Here is a 24,650-nt window from a genome sequence, read left to right on the forward strand (position 1 = left end):
GAAACCGTAGCAAAACGTTGCGCACCGTTTTGAACTTGAACGTGCCCCTGCATTCACTCTCTCCAGATTACTAATCCCCTGCACCTGTTCACCATCAGCAACCTCGTCATCAAGCACTATAAAACACTCACCATAGCCCCAGTTCATTGTCAAGCCTCCAACAGGAATAAACCATGATCCGTTGTCTCCTGAAACTCTGATGCTTCCAAGATGTAACATATACTCACCTGTGAAACACTAACCTCTGTGTCATTGTTCTGCTGTCTCCAGGAATCCTGTTTGATTTCCTATTGCCTGTGATCCGTTGTTCTCCCGAGCTTCCAGTGTTTCCTCCGAGCTTGCTTACTATTGACTGCATCTGAAAGAGAAAAGACAAGTATTTATGAACTGTGACTGTTTGGTATCTACAAACCTGAAGTGAACATGCTTACCTGCTGTCTGCCCTGCACCGAGTGATCTTCACTGAATCTGCATTTGAACTCACTGAATACTCTCCTTGCACTATTGTCAACTTGAATAAAGCTGTGTTTGGATTCACTTACCTCTGTCTCCGTGCCTGTATCCTGACAGTACCGAAGTCTGTGCTTTTGACAACACTACTTTCAATCTTTAAACTCTTGCACCTGGGAACAATACAAGTCGACACTATAATGACTAGTTTGCTAAGAAGTGTTTCCTACTAAAGTAAGGTAGCATTTGACTCTGGTAAGCGTATCCATCGCAGACTGGTGGGCGTGGCCTCTGATGGCAACATGCCCAGTGCATTATGGGTGTTAAAGTTTTCCTACCTATTTGGCAAAAGTAAAGACAGTGGCCTGTTTTCTTTGTTTTCTCTTGTCAGGTAGCACAAATTTCAAAATTATTTCCCCCTTTCTACTGCATAGGCAGCCAAGTTTTATTGAAAGCCCATTTTTCCAGCGATGAAGTAAAGATTTTTTTGAAAAATTATCCATCTCTGTGAGTGTTTGGGACCTCCAAAGTTGACTCTTCAAAAACTACACATAGTGACCACGACGGTAATCCATACAACCCCAGTTGATGAATCAATATCTGATGAAGCATACAATTTGGAAATCCTGTACAATTGCTTTATATAGTATGGACTCTAAGAGATTATTTTTATATATTTGAGTTCATAAAAAAAAAAAAAAAATCATATACATTGGGACGTCATGAGAATAAGTTTCATTGGGAGATTTCATTTTTTAAACTCCCAAAAGTTGGATAAAGAAAGCTAATCACATTAGAGCTTTTCATCAAGCTTGCCATTATTGTTTGCAATATGGACGTGCCATCTATGTCTGAGACTATGTTGAGAGATCACATGATTACTCTAAACTTTGGCTGCAGAATAAATAAATCATGAGTGACATAATTAACTTCTTTCCACAATAGGAATAGTTGCCAAAACCTTTTGGTATAATAGGTACAATAGGTGTCAGTATAAAGTCCAAGGTCACTGTCGTATCCGCCAGTGAAATAAACACAAAAAGTTACTAAGTGCAGTTTTAGGTCAATAAAAGTTGTCGTAAACAACTTTGAAGTTGCTCTACTCATTAGCACTGACTCATTTGTTTATTGTTGGCTTTGAAATAATCCACAATAGCAGCCAGGTTAACTTGAACGGAGCTGACCTGTTGCTAAATAAGTGTAAAAGATGATGCATTGCACAGCGGACGCTACATATGAGGTCGACCCCCAAGAGCAATGTGTACAACTCTGTGTGGGTGGAGAGAAAGACGCACACCTGATCTTTCCATTAACAACCGGAGACAGAAGAACCTGCTACGGCCAGGCCATGTGGTTTGTCTAGATGGGTTCCCTGCACTGTGGAGATCCACAGCTGGGGTTCCTCAGTCTCCCCTTCGCTTTTCCCAGTAGGCGTTCCTTTGCGTCAGAGATGGTCCATGGGGATCCAGCTCCATAAGGACAGTGACAACTACAGAGGTCACTCTCGACGGGGGGGCCTTACACTGAGTCATTGCAAAGTATAACCTTTGACCAACGACTAGCGCTTCACCCAAACAATAGAAAGGTTACTGCTCAAAGTAGTTCCCTCCACTGAGACCTGACCATAACAAATCATGACAGTTTCCTCAAGGAAATAACTACGTAACACTACTGACTACGCTCAAGAGACGCAGGGGCTTACGGTGGCTTGTTGAAGCAGTGATGTCTCTTTATGTGCTTATATCTCTATACATGATTTACAAATGCTGATGAGGGCTGTGTATATTTTTCTCTGATGCTGATTACATTTAAATATGATTCTTTACTAAACGGTATACATGTTCATTACTCGGATTCGCCGCGCTGACCAACAGAAATCAGCTTCTGTGTGATCTGTGGTTCATACATCGCGAGACTATTAACAACAGACAATGGACCTTTTTGTACAAGAAATGTGACCACACCTTTAGACCAATGAAGATAAGTGTGAGATACAGTTTAAAGCAAGAAATAAGAGCAAATGTGAGATATAGTCACATTTATGAGAAATAAAGTAACAATTATTTAAATGTTAGAATTTAGGTGCGGTCACAATTATCGTTATTCAACAAATTTCCCTGGCAATATCCAATCATTTCAATGGGAATTCAAGTTCATCACGTGAATTTGCCGCATTGACCTACAAAAATCTGCTTGGTTTGAAAGTGACCTCTGTGTGAGCTGGGCTTCATACATCGATAGACTGTAGACATCGATTTAGTCCAGTCCTGCTCCTAGTCCCAACATCCGGCAGTGTTTAGCTCCAACCTCACCAAACACACTTTCCTGGCTAGTTCTAGTAATCCTGACGATCTTGATTAGCTGGTTCAGGTGTGTTTAATTAAAGAGCTGTAAAATTGAATTAAAATTAAATATTAAAACTAAATCCATTAAATGGTCCCATGATGGGAACCCCCTAAAAGGTTGTATATATGAAGTGCCTAAAATAACCCTTTAAGGACCTTTTCTTCTAAGAGTGGATTTTTTTTTTTTTTTTGGCTCTTTTCTCTTATTTTGTGTATATGGACACTGTGTTGTATTGTACAACATTTGAAATTCTTCGTGTAAATATTTCTCCAACTAAAAAAGTAAAAAGTATACAAGTCATTATTCATTTCAGGATGAATAGCTATGCCATTATGAAGTGATTTTGCAAGACATGTTCCTGGGTCAACATCTTTTGTTGATCCTGGAACAATATTCCTGTCCAAAAACATAGTCCAAACCCTATCCATACCCTAAAACAAACCCTTTCCCTAACTTATCCTGGTAAAGGGATGGTTCGGAGTAATTTCAACCTATAGGGTCCTTTGCACCATGACCTTGAGCCAAACACCCTTATTTAGAGATATCAGCCGGATGGCTTAGTGCAGGCGCTAATGGATCCAAGGTTGTATTTTGTAAATTACCCCACTAATAATGCCCAAAATGGTACCAAACTTATACAGTAGTACAAATAGGTTATGTACTCATAAAACAAGGCATTGGAAAGTTTGTAAGTACATCAGGAGTTTATTTAAATAACACTTGCCTGATGGCTCATGCTACCGCTAACCCGGACGTCGAGGTCACTTCCGTGATTTGGGAAAAGCCCGTAAAAGTCCTGGTAGAAAGTGATGCATTTTTTATTATTTTTTCCGAAGTGTTGACAACTTGGTGTTAACTAATAATTGTTGCAAACTGGTACTAACAACAAAATATTAGTGCATTCCTGGAACTGGGCGTCGTTACACTACATCCTTATGCATCACGGAAGTGACCTCGACATCCGGGTTAGCGGTAGCATGAGCCATCAGGCAAGTGTTATTTAAATAAACTCCTGATGTACTTACAAACTTTCCAATGCCTCGTTTTATGAGTACAGAACCTATTTGTACTACTGTAGAAGTTTGGTACCATTCTGGGCATTATTAGTGGGGTAATTTACGAGATACAACCTTGGATCCATTAGCGCCTGCACTAAGCCATTCGGCTGATTTCTCTATATAAGCTCTAACTTTAATAATGTTCGACCAAGGGAAAAAAGGCTTCTGGGGGGTGTTTGGCTCGAGGTCATGGTGCAAAGGACCCTAGGTTGTAATTACTCCAAACCATCCTTTTAAAATCAGAGGGAAGTGATAAGATATTATATGAATAAGAATGATGTATAAGCTCCTAACCCTTGTTTTAAGCCTAAAGTTGACATTAACTGTAAACTGATTGGTTGATTGGAATGTCGTTCCAGGATTAACAAGAACGTTGATCCAGGAACATGTTCTGCTCGGTGAAATCACGTTCACATCTGAAGCTTTCAGCACTGACTGAATGCAGACATGTTACAGAAAACAAAATCTACATCTGCATAAAGTACTACTCATGGATGGCATGATCAACCAGGTGGATTCGCTCAAGAGGGACTCCTCTAATTCAGCACGTACCCAGACACACACAAACACATTGCATAACTGGAAACAGTATTTCAGATATGTGTTGCTGCATGATAGGAGCCACCTGTTCATTCATCTGAAGCAAGAGCTCAGGTGCAGGCCTCATTTGAACAGCTGTGTGTGCTGGAGATACGCCAGTGACCTGTGTTCATCTGTGACCGTCTGCACTCATCACACGTGAGTATTACACTGACCTCTCCACAAGAGGATTCAGCCGTGACCTTCAGAGATGGCTCAATATAATCATAAAAAAAACAATGTGTTTGCCAGATTCTAATTCAACTACAAGCAAATTGGATTAAGATTTTTAGTCTAATTTACCGGTGCACTGTTTATTTTCCCCTCTTACCTCTGAAGTCTATAACTTTCTAATTCACAATGTGAGTTCATATCTTGCAGAGTAATTTCTCACAACAATAATAATAAAGTTGAAATTGCAAGATATAGAGTCACAACTGGGAGATATGTCACAATTACCTTTTTTTACTCTATAAAGTGAAAGCAGGCTTCAATATTAAATAAATCAATCATGTACACAGTCATATCAGTATAAAAGACCACACATATAAATGCTGTGTTTTATTGCACACTGAATTATGAACATCTATGAAATTAAATATACAACCAGCATGAGTTATTTTTTCATCCTGTTCTTACAAGATCAAAACTAAAGTGCCTCTTTTTTCCCCCAGCTGTTTACTGCGTCTAGCCTCTGAAACCCTCCAGCTGATCACACAAGGTTTATAGCTGGCAAAGGTTCATAACGACACGTGAAATCTGAGTTCTGAAAACTTTGGTCATTGTCCTGCTGGAGATGTGGTGTGTGACGGTGTGTAGGAGTCTTCTAACAGCTGAGCTAACACAGACACGAGCCGGACGCTGCTGGCACCCTTCAAAAGCCTGGCGTCATTGGGTTCAAAGCCTCCATGCTGGATTCTAGGAAGCATTGACGACATTTCTAAAAACCAAAGGGACGAGTACTATAGTAGCACAATGATAAAACAGTATAATACAGAGAATATTTCTGCATGCATGCCCCAACTGTCACTATAAAATGTTGACATCTAAAAATATGGATTAGACTGATATTTTGACTGATGGACTTTGAGGAAATGACACCAAAAATTGTACTTGCATTGAACTGCAGTAAATCTACAAACAACACGGCTAATGTTGTTTTAATGTTTTACCTTTTTGTCGATAATGATCATTTAATCGCTACCGAATTGGAACCTTTAGTTCCATCAAAAACTCTCAAACTAAAAAAATCTAAATCTCTCCACTGTACACCATTGTTTACATCAGGAAATAATGAAACAATAAGGGCCTCTGCCCAGCACCGACTGTTACTCACTCATACACTCTCTTTTAGTGAGCTGTGCTGTTGAGAATGGGCCAAACAAGACACAAAATCACATACTTCCCTACTATATAGTAGGCAAAAAACAGTATGTAACATAAGAGGTATGTCTGAATTCACAGTACTCATAAAAGAGTAAAGTACCCAGATGAAGTTTGCATGTGATGGACACTTTACTATCCCATGAGGCCACAGGAGAGGATTTGTGAATAACAGTGAAGCGACGCAACTGGCACTGGTAGGTCACATGATAATGACAACATGCCGAATCCAGATTACATTCATACTATACAGAACATACTTTTTTAGTGCTTGAAGTAATTACTTGTTCAAAAAAAGCACCTAACTCACGTGTGTGATTTGAGACACAACCAAAGACTTTAGTGGTCATATAAGAGTACTGTGACACTACTTGTATACATTGCAGTGTTATTTTAGTTTTATTAAAAGGGTGGTTGATTATGATTTCACTTTTCTAACTTTAGTTAGTGTGTAATGTTGCTGTTTGAACATAAACAACATCTGCAAAGTTACAACGCTCAAAGTTCAAAGCAAAGGGAGATATTTGCTTTTAAAGAAATTGCTTTTTAAGGACTGGCTGGTCGGGACTACACAACATTCCTCCCGGGTTAGTGACATCACCAACCCTAAAATCTACATAAACCCCACCCCCTGAACACGATTTATAGATTATCATGACAGAATATATGCTAATCAATGACTAGAAGATTACACATCAGCTACATATATTCATCAACTAATCATTCAAAAATGTCCTGTTGCTTCTACATGTTGCCTCTTCATCACCGTCTTACTCCGGTTTGAACATAAAAGACTAAAAGTTTTTGAAATTTTCAGTGCATGTGTGTGTGAAGTAATCGGAGCTGCTAACACATGAGCTCTTGAAGCTCCGCCCCCTGTGCCGGGAGCAGCAGCTCATTTGCATTTAAAGGGACAGACACAAAAACGGTGCGTTTTTGCTCACCCTCAAAAAGTGACAACTTTAACATACACACTCTGGGGACATCAGAGACTTATTTTACATCTTGTGAAAAGGGCATTACACCACCCCTTTAATATTGTGAATTAGCTTTTATTTTTATAGCTTGTTTTCATGTAAATTTTAGTAAAATTTTTTTGTCATTTTAAATGATGGTATCTTATAAACATGTTAGATAACATGGTTCTGAATACATTTCAAAGAATACCATGGCATTCCCATGGTACATGTTAAAAAAAAACACATGGTTTGGTAAAGAGAAACAATACAACGTGCATTACCAGCAAGGAATTTATATGAAAAAATATACATAGACATATCTCAGTAATTCATCATCATATTTATTTCAAGGTGTGCTAGAAATGTCCACATTAACCGTATTTAACAATAAAATGCTAAACCTTTCAATCATTTAGATCACATAAAATGCATTTTAAAAGTTTAGCGTTCTTAAAACATTAAATTCTACCTGTTTTTCAGCCCTGTTCCCCGTATTCCTAATGATATACTTAGAAAGACAATGATTTGGTAAACAGTTGGTCTCATATGTAGCTGATCTGAGGTAGGGCTGGTATGTTTTGTGGCACATTAAAAGTTTGATACCTGAGCCAGAAAAGTAAAAAGGCACTGGTGGAGAAAAAGTGCAATGTCTTAAAAACCAACACAGTAGAGCAACACATCCCTTTAAATAAATAAATCAAGGCGAAAGATGTTCCTTGACTCAACCGAAATAGAAAAAAATAGAGAGAACAACAGCAGACAGGGAATAAAAAACATAAAATCACAATAAAAGGCTAGTGTCTGTCAAAGTGGCTGTTTCTGTTTAAGTCTTTAACCATAGCAAACCTACATGAAGCATGATTGGTCCACTTGATTGCACCACTAAGACATTATATTGCTTTTGATACGAGTTTCCACATTTGTGAGAATTAAGAATCAGGCACGAGACTTTCACTTTTATCTTAGCGAGTTCTTTTCCAGTAAACAGCAGCTACAATGAACGCCACTGCAGCGATGCACGACACGGTGCGCCATCTTGACACGCTGCGGAAAATGCCCTCCTGCAACACAGGCCAGAGAAAGCATTAGATACACACTGCATATGAACACAACACCTTCAATGACATCCATCAAATGAAGGATTTTATTTTATTTTTTGCATGGACATCGAAGTGCTAAAGAGATTAGAGAGTGAAACTTGTGAATAATGACTTCTATTAAGGGATGGGATTTGTAATGAATATAAAGGTGAAGTATGTAGTTTCTGTGATGCTAGGTATTACAAAAATACAGCATATTTTACAAACGGCCCTTTAGCGCATCACGCGATTTACACTTACGGGTGCTTGTAAAGGAATGTCTCAACAGGTGAAAGTAGACTACTTTCAATAAAACTTTCAATTTAGCTGTGTTGCTATGTGTCATGAGTAAGTAATTGAATATACGAACACTGTGCTTGTGGGCATCTCACTTATAATAAACCCATCCAACGTATCTGCATTAGGAGTTGCACAGACTAGTCAACTTCAATGCTCTCCCATGACGCTTTAAGCTTGACGTCGACTAGTTGCTGATCGTGGCCTATAGAGGGCGCAACAGCATAAGAAATCTTTGAAGTCCACTTTTACGCTCCGTTTCCAACAGTTAACATGAAAAATAAATGCATACTCTGAGAGCGCTCCACAAGATATGTTTGATTATACTATCTGGATGCTTAATATTTATCGGGTGAATCTATGTTTTAAACAGCTTATTGTACACGCAAGTTAATCACTGTTCTGAACTAATGCACTGCTGCATTGTAACGCACACACACACACACACACACAGACAGAAGCGCACACATCACACGCACATACAAACATTCAGTAGCGCAGAAATGTAGTCAACACTGTTCTGTGATTTATCAATAAAATAGCTTAGAAACTGAAAAGTTTTAGCATATATTTCTTAGTAACTAAAACCCACAGCTTCACTATTAGTAGAGAGACGCTGCCAGGAAGAATTAAAGCTGCCGTCGGCAACATTTTTTTGATCATATTCAGTGAAATCGACACTATAATCCGACAGGACAACATAAATAAGGTGGTTTTAGAAAAAAACCCGAGCTTCTAACTCCATCTGGAGCGTGTTATTTGTTTTGCAAAAATCCACCGCTCCCAGATCATCGGGTCCAATCAGCGCAGGGGGGTGTGAGATCTGACTGTCAATCACAGGTCGTGCACACGCCACAGATCCCACTCCCCCCTCGCGCACGTTACAATCACATGCACACACCTGAAGTTCGCGCAGTAATGAAGAGTGATGGCGGAAAAGATTCCAATTCCTCGGTTAACCTCAAGAGCTAGGAGGTCAGAGCTTGCAACATTTCTTCTCGACAGGTAATTGTGCTTTATCAACCATTTACTTTATGAGTACTCCATGGTGTTGATCGATGCTGATGAGACAGGCGCGTTCACAGAAAAGCTGGTGCACACGCAATGACCAGCACGAACTTGATGGGAGGGTATTAGTTGATAGTGGGGGAGGGGCATGAGAGTTGTAAACATTCAAAATTTTGGCTAAGTCCACTCAATCTTCCAGGGTTGCCGACTGCAGCTTTAATTCACACGCAATCGCTCTCTCACTAATGCATTCATATTTTTACTGTTTTACTGAGCAAGCAGAAATCTGTGAGAAATATAACAATCCAAACACAAAAGAACTGATTAAAATAAGCTGTTATGTAGGAGCGCTGTGTCATACGCCATAGCTGTGCACAAGGAAACCCGTGTTCGAGTCTCAGATCGAGGTTCAGGATTATTTGTACAAAATGTTGACTTAAAATAATCTAAAGTCGTTCAACCCCTAATCGTCATCATTTTTGACATGACGACACGTGCCACACCAGTTTGAGTCTGCCTACACTGGACACAAAGTAAACATTAGAAACTGAAACATTTGTCTTTCTGAATGGGTGCATGATAGTATTGAAGTGTCCAGTGTAGCGCGTAGCATCACAATGCACCGTTTGCTTTGACATATTCATAACCTGTTTAATCTTTGAAGGTCTAAATGCAGCAAATTGTCTTGCACATGACTACACACATCAGTGGGACGCATCAGGATTAAGGTTCCAGTGCTGTCACATGCGTTTTCGACTGCCTCTTGAAAGCATCATGTGATCCAATCACGTTAATATTTGAACATAATTATGCCAGTATTTAGCTTTATCCACTTGTGATTTGAAATGGATGTTAGTACCAGGTGTAAATGGGGTCTTAGAATCTGTTTGTCTTGAACATGTCACCATCAAACGCCCTCTGGCTCCGCCTGCTACAGAAGCCACACCCCCAACTCACGCTATAGGTTAAGCTGGAAAGTGATTGACAGATCTGAGTGGACCGCTCTCAATGATTTGATGGTGCCTGAGAGACTCAATTTTTACACTTTTGAGGGAGATAAACCAATGAATGGCATACTAATAGTAGTCAATGAACAATTAACTGGGTTAAGAGAATGTATTTAAAAAAAAAAAAAAATCTTACTTCACCTTTATATATTCTGTTACATTAACCTTTCAGTAACAATTATGCACCCATGCAGTCCATTCTATATCTTTCATTCAATTTAAATACATATACACATTTCAATCTATAGGCCTATATTTTAGCGTGTCACAACCAGTGCACATGTGCGTAAACCTCGGAGTGTGATGTAAAAGACAACATGGGATCAAAGATAGTGTCGTGCTCATATGCAATGTACTTCAGCAGCACTTCAGAGAAATTAGGTTGTGGAGAAAGCTTCTGACTCAATGAACCGCATATATAATGGAGAAAAGTGTACGCCAATTACAGCATGATAATGTGATTTTAAAAAAAGAATGGCTTTCTGTTGTTTGTGTAAAAGAGCAATAATAATATGACATTAATTGCAATCTCAAATCGATTAGGAGTTATTACTCTGAGATTTGCTATGTAGTATATATTGCTTTATGTGAGTGTACTGTATGTATGCTGGTAAAGCTTGAAATATATCGCTGGCCGATAATAGTATAAATTATGCAACAATATAAACAATCAAGCAGTTGAGATTTGTTAGAATATATAGCATATATCACTTGAGATAAGTGTTCTGTATTTATGCAGGTAAAGCTGGATATACTTTCAGGAGTTGGAGTTTGGAGTTATTAATTTGTTATGTGGTGATATTGAGGATTATAAAATATTTAATGCTTGGATCAATTTATAGCAATTTGGTGTATTGACAAGCCTAATGCCTGTTTCACACATACTCCGTGTACAATGCGTATGCAGTACAGGAGCAGCTTTCACATATGCTGCGTTTGCATTGCGAAACTGATCCGTTATGTAGCGTTGTTGAGGTACTGTGTAGTTTTCCTTGCTTAAACAAAAAAATAAATAATAATGACTGTGAAAAATATAGTATAATTTAATTAAATGCATTTATGTTGAGATTACTGCATTTTCATGGCAATCCGTATTCTTTTTGACCACGAACCATGCGCTGTCACTTTAATATGACGGGCCGCATCCGCATGCAGTGTGAAAGCTGGAACCTGTTCATATGGGTGCGGAAAAAAATACGCGCCTCATACGCACTGCAAACGGAGTATGTGTGAAACAGCCGTAATTAATATTTGGTAATATGCATCACTGCCATAGATAAATGATGCATATAAATGACAGGGTTAAAATTTCAGGCTAAGGGGTTAAATTGAGCGTCACAGCATTATACTTACACATAACACGTTGTACATAGTACATTATATTTTTAGTTCCCTCATGTGCAAGCCATAGTGGCAAGGAACGAAAAACTCCTCCACTGGCTATAGTCAAAAAATAATAATGTCAGTAATTAAGTAGATATGTTACCGCACTGATTGAATTGTAATATTGGTGGCATATTCCCCTGCAGTTCAATCTCAGAAACACTAAACAGCAGGTGCCTGATCCTCCTCAAATCCCTAAAAATGAGGGTCAAGCACACAAGCGTCACATCTCCTCCCTCACTGGGTTTGCATTCTTCAGGCTCATGCTGCTTGGTGCACTGTAAATATTGTCACGTGTTTAGTATATGGCAGTTTCTCAGGGCCACAGTACGCTCCATGACTCCCGAGTGTTTGAAGTCTAAACCCAGCACCCCACATTCTGCTTCCTTTATGATCATATGTGTGCTATTAAACTTGAGTGGCCCCGGGAAATGCAGCCAGCCCAGTGGAGGCTCTGCAGAGCACATGCAAACCACATCTTACTGATGTATGAGTGATGAAGTACAAAAATAGGCATTCTTGATACATATTTTCAAGATAAAGAGGTGTAAGAATCAGATCATTACTATCTAGCCGCGTGCCATTCTGAGTCAGTGGGTTTGTGTGTCTGGGTATTCCTAGACGGGATGTGTCTGGGTTTGTGCTCATGTACTTCCAGTGTGTGTGTGTGTGTGTGTGTGTGTGTGGTGGCCCATGTCTGGCTCGACCTGTGTGGCTCCACATGGGTGGCCAGACAACACATACAAAAACCACAACTTACCCATCCTCCTTGCTGTCTGATCCAGGCAGAAATGTTTTCCTTCATAAACTGTAAAACCCAGCTAATGATCCTCTTGATAATTTCAAAGTGGTTCTGAGTCAAGGCCTAGAGGAATGAAAAGTAATCAGGTTTTTATACATCTGTATTATCGAAAAAAGTAGAGCCATCCATAAAGGGTTAGTACACAAAAAAAAGAAAAAAAAGAAAAGAAATTCTATTAGCAATTATTCACTCTCATGTTGTTCCAAACCCATAAGACTTTTGTTCCTCTTTGAAACACAAATAAAGATATTTTAAGGAAATCTGAGATATTTCTGTCCCTCCATTTTAAGTCTATTCACCCAAAACACTGACGATCGTAAAATATATCCATATTAATCAAGTGGTTTAATCCAAGTCTTCTGAAGAAACACAAATGCTTTATATGATGAACGGATTTAATTAAAGCTTTTATTATCATACACTGATCAGCGAACATACATAGAAGGCCTAAAATATGGTTAACGGAAGCTCAAGCATGCTTGTTTGATGCGTGAAAATGAACCTCATTGGTTCTTGCAGAAGCTCAAATTTGCTGTGTAACACGAGAATGAACCTGATTGGTTCTTCCTGAAGCTCAAACGTGCTGTGTAACACGAGAATTAACCTATTGATGCAGGTAAAGCTGGATATACTTTCAGGAGTTGTAGGTTGGAGTTATTAATTTGTTATGTGGTGATATTGAGGATTAAGAAATCTATAAGGTTTTGATGAATTTATAACAATTTTGTGTAGTCACATATGCTGCGTTTGTATTGCGAAACTGATCCGCGGCTGTACCACAAACACAACAGTTATTCACTATTTTTTTTATTTCAAATTACTATTTTTATTATCAGGATCTTATATAAAAAAAAATATAAAAGGTTTGTCAGCATTGCGATTCTATTTGTACTCAGTAGTTCTACACTCTTTCACAGACGTATTCACGTTTAAACTCGATAAATACATAAATAAAACATATTATTCAATGTATTACTTGTATCTAGATTTATATATTAAGTTGCTCAAGCAAGTGGCAAAACATTTAAATGTACTTATTCTAAAAAATTTCAGATTAAAACATACAATTGACAAAAACAGTCGTCTCTCATACCTTTTCTTTTGTATTTAAATCTTTATACAACAAAAATTCACGAAGAACCTGTTGTCCACCTCCACGAAGAAACGAGTAATATCCATTACGTAGCGTTGTTGAGGTAATGTGTAGTTTTCTTTGCTTAAGCCCGTGCTTACATAAAAAAAGAAAAATTAAAAAAATGACAGTGAAAAATATAGTATAATTTAATTAAATGCATTTATGTTGAGATTACTGCATTTTCATGTCAATCTGTGTTATTTTTGACCACGAACCATACACTGTCACTTTAATATATACGCCACACCTGGAACGCATTGACTTACCGCATCCGCATGCAGTGTGAAAGCTAGAACCTGTTCACATGTGTGCGGAAAAAAATATGCACCGCATACGCACTGCAAAGAGTATGTGTGAAACAGCCGTAATTAATATTTGGTAATATGCATCACTGCCATAGATAAATGATGCATATAAATGACAGGGTTAAAATTTCAGGCTAAGGGGTTAAATTGAGCATCACAGCATTATACTTACACATAACACGTTGTACATAGTACATTATATTTTTAGTTCCCTCATGTGCAAGCCATAGTGGCAAGGAACTCATTGGTTCTTGCTGAAGCTCAAATTTGCTGTGTAACACAAGAATGAACCTCATTGGTTCTTGATGAAGCTCACATTTGCTGTGTAACACGAGAATGAACCTCATTGGTTCTTAAGGAAGCTCACATTTGCTGTGTAACACGAGAATGAACCTCATTGGTTCTTGTGGAAACTCAAATTTGCTGTGTAACACGAGAATGAACCTCATTGGTTCTTGATGAAGCTCAAATTTGCTGTGTAACACGAGAATGAACCTCATTGGTTCTTAAGGAAGCTCACATTTGCTGTGTAACACGAGAATGAACCTCATTGGTTCTTAAGGAAGCTCACATTTGCTGCGTAACACGAGAATGAACCTCATTGGTTCTTGATGAAGCTCAAATTTGCTGTGTAACACGAGAATGAACCTCATTGGTTCTTGATGAAACTCACATTTGCTGCGTAACACGAGAATGAACCTCATTGGTTCTTGTGGAAACTCAAATTTGCTGCGTAACACGAGAATGAACCTCATTGGTTCTTGATGAAACTCAAATTTGCTGTGTAACACGAGAATGAACCTCATTGGTTCTTGATGAAACTCAAATTTGCTGTGTAACACGAGAATGAACCTCATTGGTTCTTGATGAAACTCACATTTGCTGTGTAACACGAGAATGAACCTCATTGATTCTTAAGGAAGCTCACATTTGCTGCGTAACACGAGAATGAACCTCATTGGTTCTTGATGAAACTCAAATTTGCTGTGTAACACGAGAATGAACCTCATTGGTTCTTGATGAAACTCAAATTTGCTGTGTAACACGAGAATGAACCTCATTGGTTCTTGTGGAAACTCACATTTGCTGTGTAACACGAGAATGAACCTCATTGGTTCTTGATGAAACTCAAATTTGCTGTGTAACACGAGAATGAACCTCATTGGTTCTTGATGAAACTCAAATTTGCTGTGTAACACGAGAATGAACCTCATTGGTTCTTAAGGAAGCTCACATTTGCTGTGTAACACGAGAATGAACCTCATTGGTTCTTAAGGAAGCTCACATTTGCTGTGTAACACGAGAATGAACCTCATTGGTTCTTAAGGAAGCTCACATTTGCTGTGTAACATGAGAATGAACCTCATTGGTTCTTAAGGAAGCTCACATTTGCTGTGTAACATGAGAATGAACCTCATTGGTTCTTAAGGAAGCTCACATTTGCTGTGTAACACGAGAATGAACCTCATTGGTTCTTGTGGAAACTCAAATTTGCTGTGTAACACGAGAATGAACCTCATTGGTTCTTGTGGAAACTCAAATTTGCTGTGTAACACGAGAATGAACCTCATTGGTTCTTGATGAAGCTCAAATTTGCTGTGTAACACGAGAATGAACCTCATTGGTTCTTGATGAAGCTCAAATTTGCTGTGTAACACGAGAATGAACCTCATTGGTTCTTAAGGAAGCTCACATTTGCTGTGTAACATGAGAATGAACCTCATTGGTTCTTGTGGAAACTCAAATTTGCTGTGTAACACGAGAATGAACCTCATTGGTTCTTGATGAAGCTCAAATTTGCTGTGTAACACGAGAATGAACCTCATTGGTTCTTGATGAAACTCAAATTTGCTGTGTAACACGAGAATGAACCTCATTGGTTCTTGTGGAAACTCAAATTTGCTGTGTAACACGAGAATGAACCTCATTGGTTCTTGATGAAGCTCAAATTTGCTGTGTAACACGAGAATGAACCTCATTGGTTCTTGCTGAAGCTCAAATTTGCTGTGTAACACAAGAATGAACCTCATTGGTTCTCACGCATCAAACAACTACGGTTGTGCATCCGTTTACCAGATTTGAGTGCTCTATGCACGTTCACTGATCAATGTTTATACATGAATAAAAGCCTAAATTAAATCGGTTCATATTAAGCAATCATGTCTCTTTAAAAGACTTGGATTAATCCGCTTAATTCATAATGATTTATTTTTCGATCTCTTCATGAAAGCTTTGAACCGTCAGAGTTCTGGGTGAACAGACTTTCAATGGAGGGACAGAAATCTCTCTGATTTAATGAAAAATATTTTCATTTGTGTTTTAAAGATTGGCAAAGTCTTATGGGTTTGGAACGACGTGAGGGTGAGTAAATGAAGTTTCATTTTTGGGTGAACTATCCCTTTAATAAATCATGAAGAATGCAGTGATGGAGTTTTTTATTATTATTTCCTTTTCTTAATTAATAATTCAATGCCATTGACGCTTTGAGTGAAGAACAAATGGTGAGATAATTGTTTCACATTCTCAATTAAAATATTTAAAAGTTAACTAAATAAATCATGTATACCACAATGGCGTTTTGAAATAAAAGGCCAAATGAGAGTTTTACCATGTAAATGAGCCTATACGCGAGGTGAAACAGAGCCACCACGCGTCCCCAGTTGATGCCATCATCAAAGATGCTCCTGGCCACAGTCATGAAGACGTCCTGAGCGCAGTTTGCCTGAACAGTGCTGATGAGACTGTGAGGGGAAAAGAGGTGTACTGTATGTTATGGGGTTCCCAAACTCTACTACCATACTTTTTTTAATAAAACACCATCCGTATGGTAAATGGAGGAATCAAATGAAAATCATTCGGTTATGACAAAGGATCGTTATCTTGTTCTATATTGCACACTGTTCATTCTTCATCCTGGTTTAGTAACCAATGTAGTCAGGTTTTGAAATGTCACACTGTAAACAACATACAACTACAATATTAGGGCTTTTTCTGCACACCAGTTAATGTGGTTGTTGTTGTTTAACTTTTATCCCAGACACTGAAAATATTTTTCCACTGTAATTTGGGTTTAACCCTCCAAAAAGGTTTGGTTTGAAGCAGGGCTTCCTAACCCAGGGTTAAAACTACCCTTGACCCAGGGTTTAAAAATATATAAAACAAGGATTAAGTGCAGTGCAAAAAAAAAAAAGCCTGTCTGCTGAAATTCCCAGGAAAAAGATTTTCCCTGAAAAGAAAACATAAATTAAGCATTAAAAAACCCCGAAAACTGTCAGTGTTCTACATTCAGACGAATGTTGCCAAAAGATTGGTGTGTATGATGGCTTCTGTAACTTTTATGACTAGCCTAAAACATTCACAGATTTCTGCAATCTTTAAAGTGCCATCATTCAGTCTTTTGTTCCTCATTAAATGGTTTCACTCTTAAAAAAAATTGTACTTTTGAATTTTTTTTTTTTTTTTTTTAAATGATCTACACCCACATGAGATTGAGACCCCTAATAAAAGCCATTTCAGATCACATGACCAGTCAAATACTTTTTCCTCTTATCCTGATAACATACTGTAAGGAATAAATGAATCATAGCTGGCTGTAAATAGAGCATTTCTACAAAAGTCTGTAACTGAAAAGGTTTGCTTTTGCATCCATGCCTTTAGGGGTCGGCTTAAGTCGCAGAATTAATGAGTGCATCTTTTAAGCAAAATCGAAACTACTGGTTTAAATACTTACTATTTCAGTTTCTATTTCACAAAAAAAGATACAGCAGAAGATACATTCATACTGTGCATTACATTTCCGGGCCAAGAGTAGTTAATGCCATTTATAGAATTGTGAGATAAAAAAAACGCAATTGTCATTTTTGGAAACAAACTTCCACATAAAACTGCAAAATTCTCAGAATGATCTCTTTGAAGAGAAAATGCTATGCATGTAAAATTACTAATATTACTATGGGTAGTCATTATAACTCAAGTTGTGAGAAATCATGATTAGCAAAAGCGCAAGATTAGCGTGAAATACAACATCTAGAATTCACAAAAAAAGTATCGGGTGTTTTTGTTAAATTATATATTAATTTTTTTTTATTATTATTATTCTTTTGTGGTCCATAAAAGAAAGTAGAGTATATAGCAATAGAACACCAGAGTAATATATGACTTAATTTTCATTTTAGGGTAAACTATCCCTTTGAAGAATTATCAACAGCTATTATTTTAGTAAAGAACAGTTCATAAAAACTCTGGAATCCAAAATATAATTGTTTAACTTCATATATTAAAGCCAGTTTCTGTTAATCAAAAGAAGTTTGAAAACAAACTGCTTTGTCATAATTACAGCAGAACATGCCAAAAGATAAACTGCATTATAAATGTCTGTTGCAATGTTTAATATGATAATAAACATCATGTGGTTATATTAGCCAGGACCGGAATCATAGGACAGGCTTTTGATAAGCTTTGATAACCACTGGATTAGACACTTAAATTGTGAAACCTCACAAAACCTCATATATTCACAAAAAGACAAAATGAGCTGAAACAAAATGAAAAACGTACTGTCGAAGCTCAGCATTCTGGTTAAGGTCATCGGCTATCTTCAAAAGTTGACCTACGACCTCTTTGATTTGAGGATCATCTCCCTCCTGAGGTCTTCCTCCCAGATCCTCATGGCTCACATGCATAGATGGATCATCTACAGTAACTCGCTCAACAATATACCTAGATGTGAGAAACCAAAGCGCAGTAACAGTGAGAGAGATGCATTCATTCACATGACCATGACCATATAATATATAACATTATACAGTCAAACCAAAATGTATTCAGACACCTTCAACATTCCTAACATTATCACAGTTTATGTTTCTATATGTATATGAGTTGATATTTCACTGGTTTTGTCCATCCTTCTGTTAGACTGACTCATAAATTAATTATGTTGAATATCTGTCAGCTGTTTAATTTAACTACACAATTAGATAATACCAATTTAGCTCAACCAATTACCAAGCAATGCTTCATTTTGTTCAGTCTGTGGTGTAAAAGGGTCACATTAGGGATTAAAGAAAAAACACTTCAGCAAAACATGTTCAGGTCAAAGTGTCTGAACAATTTTTGGTCCCAAATTTGCATAATTTTTACTGGTAGTCACTGTATGAAGAATTTTTTCATATTAAATTAAAAATTAAATAAAAAATTTCCAGGAAGAGTTTGTTAGGATGAACATCAGTGGATTGACAATGGCACAACACATTCATTTCTTTAAGCCCAGCAGTAAATAAGTATGAAGTGGATATGAATTGAAAGGTGGGGGGGTGGGCTGTCACAGATTAGTGTATTTTGCTTTCCTCACTTACATACATGAACTATAGTGTCCTGCAGCCACTATATCAAAAATGATATCTGGTGTCTGAATAATTTTTGGTTTGACTGTATATGGCCTATATGAAATTGAGGATTACATGAGTTTACCCTCTTAGCAGAACAGCACCCTGCTCAAGGATTACATCATCCACGACATCTGAAAATAAAGAATATTAAATTGAGTTCATGTGAACAATAATCTTCATAACACTGAGTATGATCAAAAGTAAACAAGGTCAAAGTACAGGAAGCAAACTTTGTGTTCCTGGGCGTGATAATGGTGTGAGATGGAAGTATAAATGTGGTGAACCCTGACCTCCCAACTTCCCTTTTTTTGATACTGGCTGGTCGTGCCACATGTTTATGAGAAGTTTTGTGGTGGTGCAGCCAGAGTACCCTATAGCCAAATGTTTATTCTCACTTCCCGTCGTCTTGTCACCATCTTGTTTTAAAGTTTGCTGGTCAAATCTCAAATAGCTTTAAAACATACATTTTAATTTAAAGAATAGCCCTTATGCTTGATGTCATTAGTTTCTGAATGTGAATTTGTTGTAGTGGGTGTTTGAAGATGATCAATCTTCCTAAAATTGACTATAGTACTGCTCTATAGTTTCTACTAAATTAATGTAATGTTAGATGTATTATTTATTTATATCAATCCATCTATATTTTAATTTTTTTTTTTTTTATAAAGACCCATTATAAAACAGATAGATTGATTATGATTGGTTGAGCCTTACTCTACAATCATACACACCTGTGACATTATTACATCAGTATTGTGTGTTGCTGCAGTTATGCATTTCAGCAAAAAGTAACTGTTTAATATTTATATGATGAAGTATGAGTGACCCCTGCTGGAGTTATGTTGCATCATTCACCTTTAATTCTGAGACTACAACATTCATTCATCATTCACCTTTAATTCTAAAATAATCTTCACTATAGGATGAGCCAAAAACATTCGAGTACGAGATGTGAAGGAGAATCTGATTGTTTGGACCGAGTGAACAAATAATTTTTTGTCTTTTTGGCCCTGTTTACTCCTGGTATTAAGATGCGTTTTGGCCGATCGGATCACAAGTAGACGAGGGAGACACATTCCCGTTTACACCTGGTGTTTTAATCCATCTCTTTTGTCCACTTTAACCACTTCTGTCCTGATTTCTTTGAGGGGAGAGAGTCTACGGGAGGGTTTATTGGGAGGACCCGATCAACTAAAATTAATCTTTAATATCAGGTGTAAACAGGGCTTTAGTGCAGGGTCACCACTGAGTGACACAAGTCCACTGCTATTACATATGACCAAATTACACTCCATACGCACCGCTCTGTTAGTTGTTAAAAAAATAAATGTATAGGGTTGTCTTCCTTGTGCTTGAGACGATCAAATCAAAGAAGGCGCGCTTAAGTTTTAAAAGTGAGAAAGTGTGAGGATTGTCACATGTAAACATAATATTTATTTGACAACTGTTTTACAATAGAAATGTTAAACAACTGGCAGAAAACAACCTATTTTTAACTAGAAAATATAGGCTTTCATTTACGTGATTTATGTAAATCTAATGTGACGAGACAAGAACATATTAGACCAGTGGTTCTCAACCTTTTTGAGGCCATAAGACTTTTCCAGTCGTTCATGATTTACCAAATAAAATATTTTAAAGCTTGACATAACTAGATTTTTTTATATATATATATATATATATATATAAAACTGCCCACTGGTGTTATAGGATTTATTTAATTTTTACATTATGTTTCCAAGTCTAGAAGGTCTAGGCTTATTTCTAGACAGTGGAAATCCTGGTTCTTTTATTTCATGTAAATTTTTAATAGGGGAAAAAAGCATTTGTTGAAGTGCTGAATTAAAATGAAAAATTTTGCTTATTTTAATGCTTGTTTTGTCTTGCATTTGTGTAGATCATCCAAGTCATCTTGAATGTTTGCTAAGACCCCCTGCTTGAGAACCAAAAAATAAATCAAATAACTATAATCACAACCTCTTACTCAACCGTCTTTGGTGTCTCTGAGACTGTTTTCGCCTAGTTTAGATCTTATTTCTCTGATGATCGCTGTCAGTTTGTGGTTTCGGGTCTGAGATTGTCTCTGTTCCTACTGGTGTCCCTCAGGGTTCAATTTTAGGGCCCTTACTTTTTAGCATTTATATAAGGCCAGGCTATTTCCTCTTGGATTGCTCTTAAGATCACTCAGGCTTAATTATCACTTCTATGCAGACGATAATCAGATTATTTATATTCACTCTAAGCCTGGTCAAAACATTGACCCAGTAATGGTGTAAAAAAGGAGGGCCACTGCACAAATGAAAAGCGAATAGTTTGAAAACATCACTATTTTGACAGGCCAGAAAAACCCCAACACGCCCCGATATACGTCAGAAACTATTTAGGTAATTATGACATCAGAGGAAGTTCCATAAAAGAAAATTAATTATATTTTAATATGCAAGCGATAGTTGTCTGTTTCTTGCTCATTATGTTTATTGCTCATAATCTGGTAATACAAACATAAATCTAAATAGAAAGTTCCATAATAATTTAAACGAAACGCCAGAAGCGGATTATAAGGCTAAACACGACATACAATGAACTCATTAAACTGAAAAATCACCATATATTATCAACGGAATATATATTTATCCTTATTAAGATTCAGAGTCTCAGTTCTAGTCAAGTCACCGTCGAAGAAATCTGTGACGTTACGTCTAGCTCAAAGAGCTGAAAATGGATGGCTAGTTCACAAAACTCACTTTAATTCGTTTAAAAGTTGTACCTGGTCTTACCTTCACCACCTGTTGCCCCCTTCAGCTCGTTTTCGTCTGTCCTCTCACCATTGTTGGCATCGGCCATGGTTTTATTCAGCGCAAACACCGCCCGGCTAAACTAATAGCTTTGCTAACTACGTTAGCCGGAGCAGCCTAACAATGTCTGAATCCGCTAAATTCACAGTTTCCAACAAAACACAACATAATCTAGTCGCGTTATCGACGCTTGTGGTTATAAGTCCTCTTCGGGATTACCATTAGAATGATAAAAACATGATAGGCTATGAAAGTTTTAAAAAAAGTGGTCGAGAGGCTTTAAGAAGAGCTCCACCAATCCATAGGAACGCGTTAAAGCCGTGGAAACAACGCGGAAATGGAGATGCTGATAATAATGCGATAATGTGAGCTTGTGCTAATACTAAACAACAAACATTCTTTCTTCCCGTTATATTAATTGTGTCACACATCAATCAAGATGGTGTAATTCTGTCTAATTACTCAATTGTGTAAGTTGTATTTTCTCATTATGAACATTATGGCATCTTTACTATAAAGCCCACCGAAAATAAACAGGGTAGTTTTATTAGAATCAGAATGATATTCAATGTCTTGCTGAAGCTTCCAGTAAACCGAAAAAAAGAAAGAAAAAAATCAAAAATAAATATAATAAAATTACAAAGATAAATCATTATACAATATAGGCAACACATACTACAAGACAACGTACACACAATATAGGCTAGGCCTACTACACAATATACAAAAATTATATATAGGCCTACAGATACAATTATGCAAGGGAATATGAATAATAGTGTGCTGTCCTATTGCAAAGTCTTTTTTTATTTATTTAAAAAAATCATAGAGTGTGTGGGGTATATCTATCTATCATCCATCCATCCATCCATCTTATTTATTTATTTATGCATTCATTCATTCATTCATTTAAAAAAAATCATAGAGGGTGTGAGATCTATCTATCTATCTATCTATCTATCTATCTATCTATCTATCTATCTATCTATCTATCTATCTATCATCCATCCATCCATCTTTTTTATTTATTTATTTATTTATTTTGGTTGGTTGGTTGGAGATTCATCTTTATTAATCCCCTGTATATTTTGCACAAGTAGCCGATGCTGGACCACCCACATGTTTCCTCTTCTGAAACAGTGAATGTTTATAAAATGTGATCTGCTATTAGAGTCTATATAGACTGTGACGAACATTATGCACCACCAGATGTCACTATCAGACTGAGTAAAGGCGAGCATTAGTGTCAGTTTTCTAAAAATAAGCCATATCATTTAGCAATCTGAGCAAGGGGATAGGTCCATTACAAAAATATATGCATGTATTGTTGCCAAATTGCATGTTTTTATTTGTGAGAGCCAGTTCCCACTTAAAGGAGAACTCCGGTCAATTTTAACATTGAGGTCATTTTTTTGTAAATTTGGAGTGATGTCAATACAGAGAACAACGACAAAAATCGGTGTTGCCTACACCGTGTTATCCTCTTTTTAAAATTTGCACCCTGTTGACTTCAATGGGGCAAGTTTTAAACCTGCTTTTAGCCTCTTAAAGGAGAACTCCGGTCAATTTTAACATTGAGCTCATTTTTTTGTAAATTTGGAGTGCTGTCAGTACAGAGAACAACGACAAAAATCGGTGTTGCCTACACCGTGTTATCCTCTTTTTAAAATTTGCACCCTATTGACTTCAATGGGGCATATTTTAAACCTGCTTTTACCCTCTTAACATCCTTGATGTGTCATTACAAGTGCCCAGCCAATGTGAGTGATTCCTTCAGAGTCAACGCGTGTGAATCTGACTGCAGTAGATGTGAAAGATATGAATAAAAATTAAGTTAATTAGGCCAGCGCTCATACCTGTATTTACATCCTGTTTTCGGTTGAAGTCCAAAGTAGTCGATTGTCGAGTTCACGCGCGTGATCATAACTAAACCTATGCACTTGAACTCGACAATTGACTACTGTGGACTTCAACCGAAAACAGGATGTAAATACAGGTATGTGCGCTGGCTGAAATAACATCACTTTTATTCATATATTTCACATCTACTGCAGTCAGATTCACCCGCGTTCACTCCGAAGGAATCATCTAACATGGCTGTGCACTTGTAATGACACATCAAGGATGTTAAGAGGGTAAAAGCAGGTTTAAAATATGCCCCATTGAAGTCAACATTGTGCAAATTTTAAAAAGAGGATGTAGGCAACACCGATTTTTGTCGTTGTTCTCTGTACTGACAGCACTCCAAATTTACAAAAAAATGAGCTCAATGTTAAAATTGACCGGAGTTCTCCTTTAACATTACAGAAAGTAAGACAGTCGCTTTCCACTTTGGAATAGTAATTCATCCTATGTCATGACAATTTCTTCCTCACCTCAGCAGGACCAGCACTCTCATAATAAACCTCCAGCTCCTTTTATAACAAACCCAGCCCTTCCCACTATACATTCATTAGGCTTCAGGCTTAGCCTATGCACTCAGTTTGAGTAGAGGCCTGGATAGGTGTGTCTAACCGCAAGATTACCACCACAAAAGAAAGATGATAGTACTGAAGGAAAAGAATCCAGCCTTCCCACAACTTGTGTGCTGTACGAACATCACCTTTCATTTAGACTGGCCTCTTATCTCATGGTCAGCTTTGTTTTTTATTTGTAACATTTAATATGTACTTAT

The 24,650-nt window shown here is 37.4% G+C and overlaps 1 protein-coding gene and 1 long non-coding RNA gene across 2 annotated transcripts in view; one reads left to right on the plus strand and one right to left on the minus strand.

The window, feature by feature from the left end:
* LOC311079240 overlaps nt 1-540 on the plus strand; it is a 51,418-nt gene extending 50,878 nt beyond the window's left edge. Inside the window, exon 5 of the long non-coding RNA XR_014605372.1 lies at nt 271-540. This is a non-coding gene — a long non-coding RNA (uncharacterized lncRNA). The remainder of the gene's footprint in view (nt 1-270) is intronic.
* Nucleotides 541-7,096: 6,556 nt separating this feature from the next.
* Nucleotides 7,097-22,304, minus strand: LOC311079235 (apoptosis regulator BAX). The gene is made up of 6 exons (XM_084108480.1): nt 21,959-22,304; nt 19,264-19,312; nt 18,349-18,510; nt 16,400-16,532; nt 12,310-12,414; nt 7,097-7,836 (listed from the first exon to the last, which is right to left on the minus strand). Exons 1-6 carry the CDS (start codon nt 22,023-22,025, stop codon nt 7,738-7,740), a joined length of 615 nt encoding a protein of 204 aa, XP_083964606.1. The 5' UTR covers nt 22,026-22,304; the 3' UTR covers nt 7,097-7,737.
* Between the last annotated feature and the right edge of the window lie 2,346 nt (nt 22,305-24,650).

This window comes from Abramis brama (genome assembly GCF_963993115.1).
Source record: "Abramis brama genome assembly, chromosome: 3".
Lineage (NCBI taxonomy): Eukaryota > Metazoa > Chordata > Actinopteri > Cypriniformes > Leuciscidae > Abramis > Abramis brama.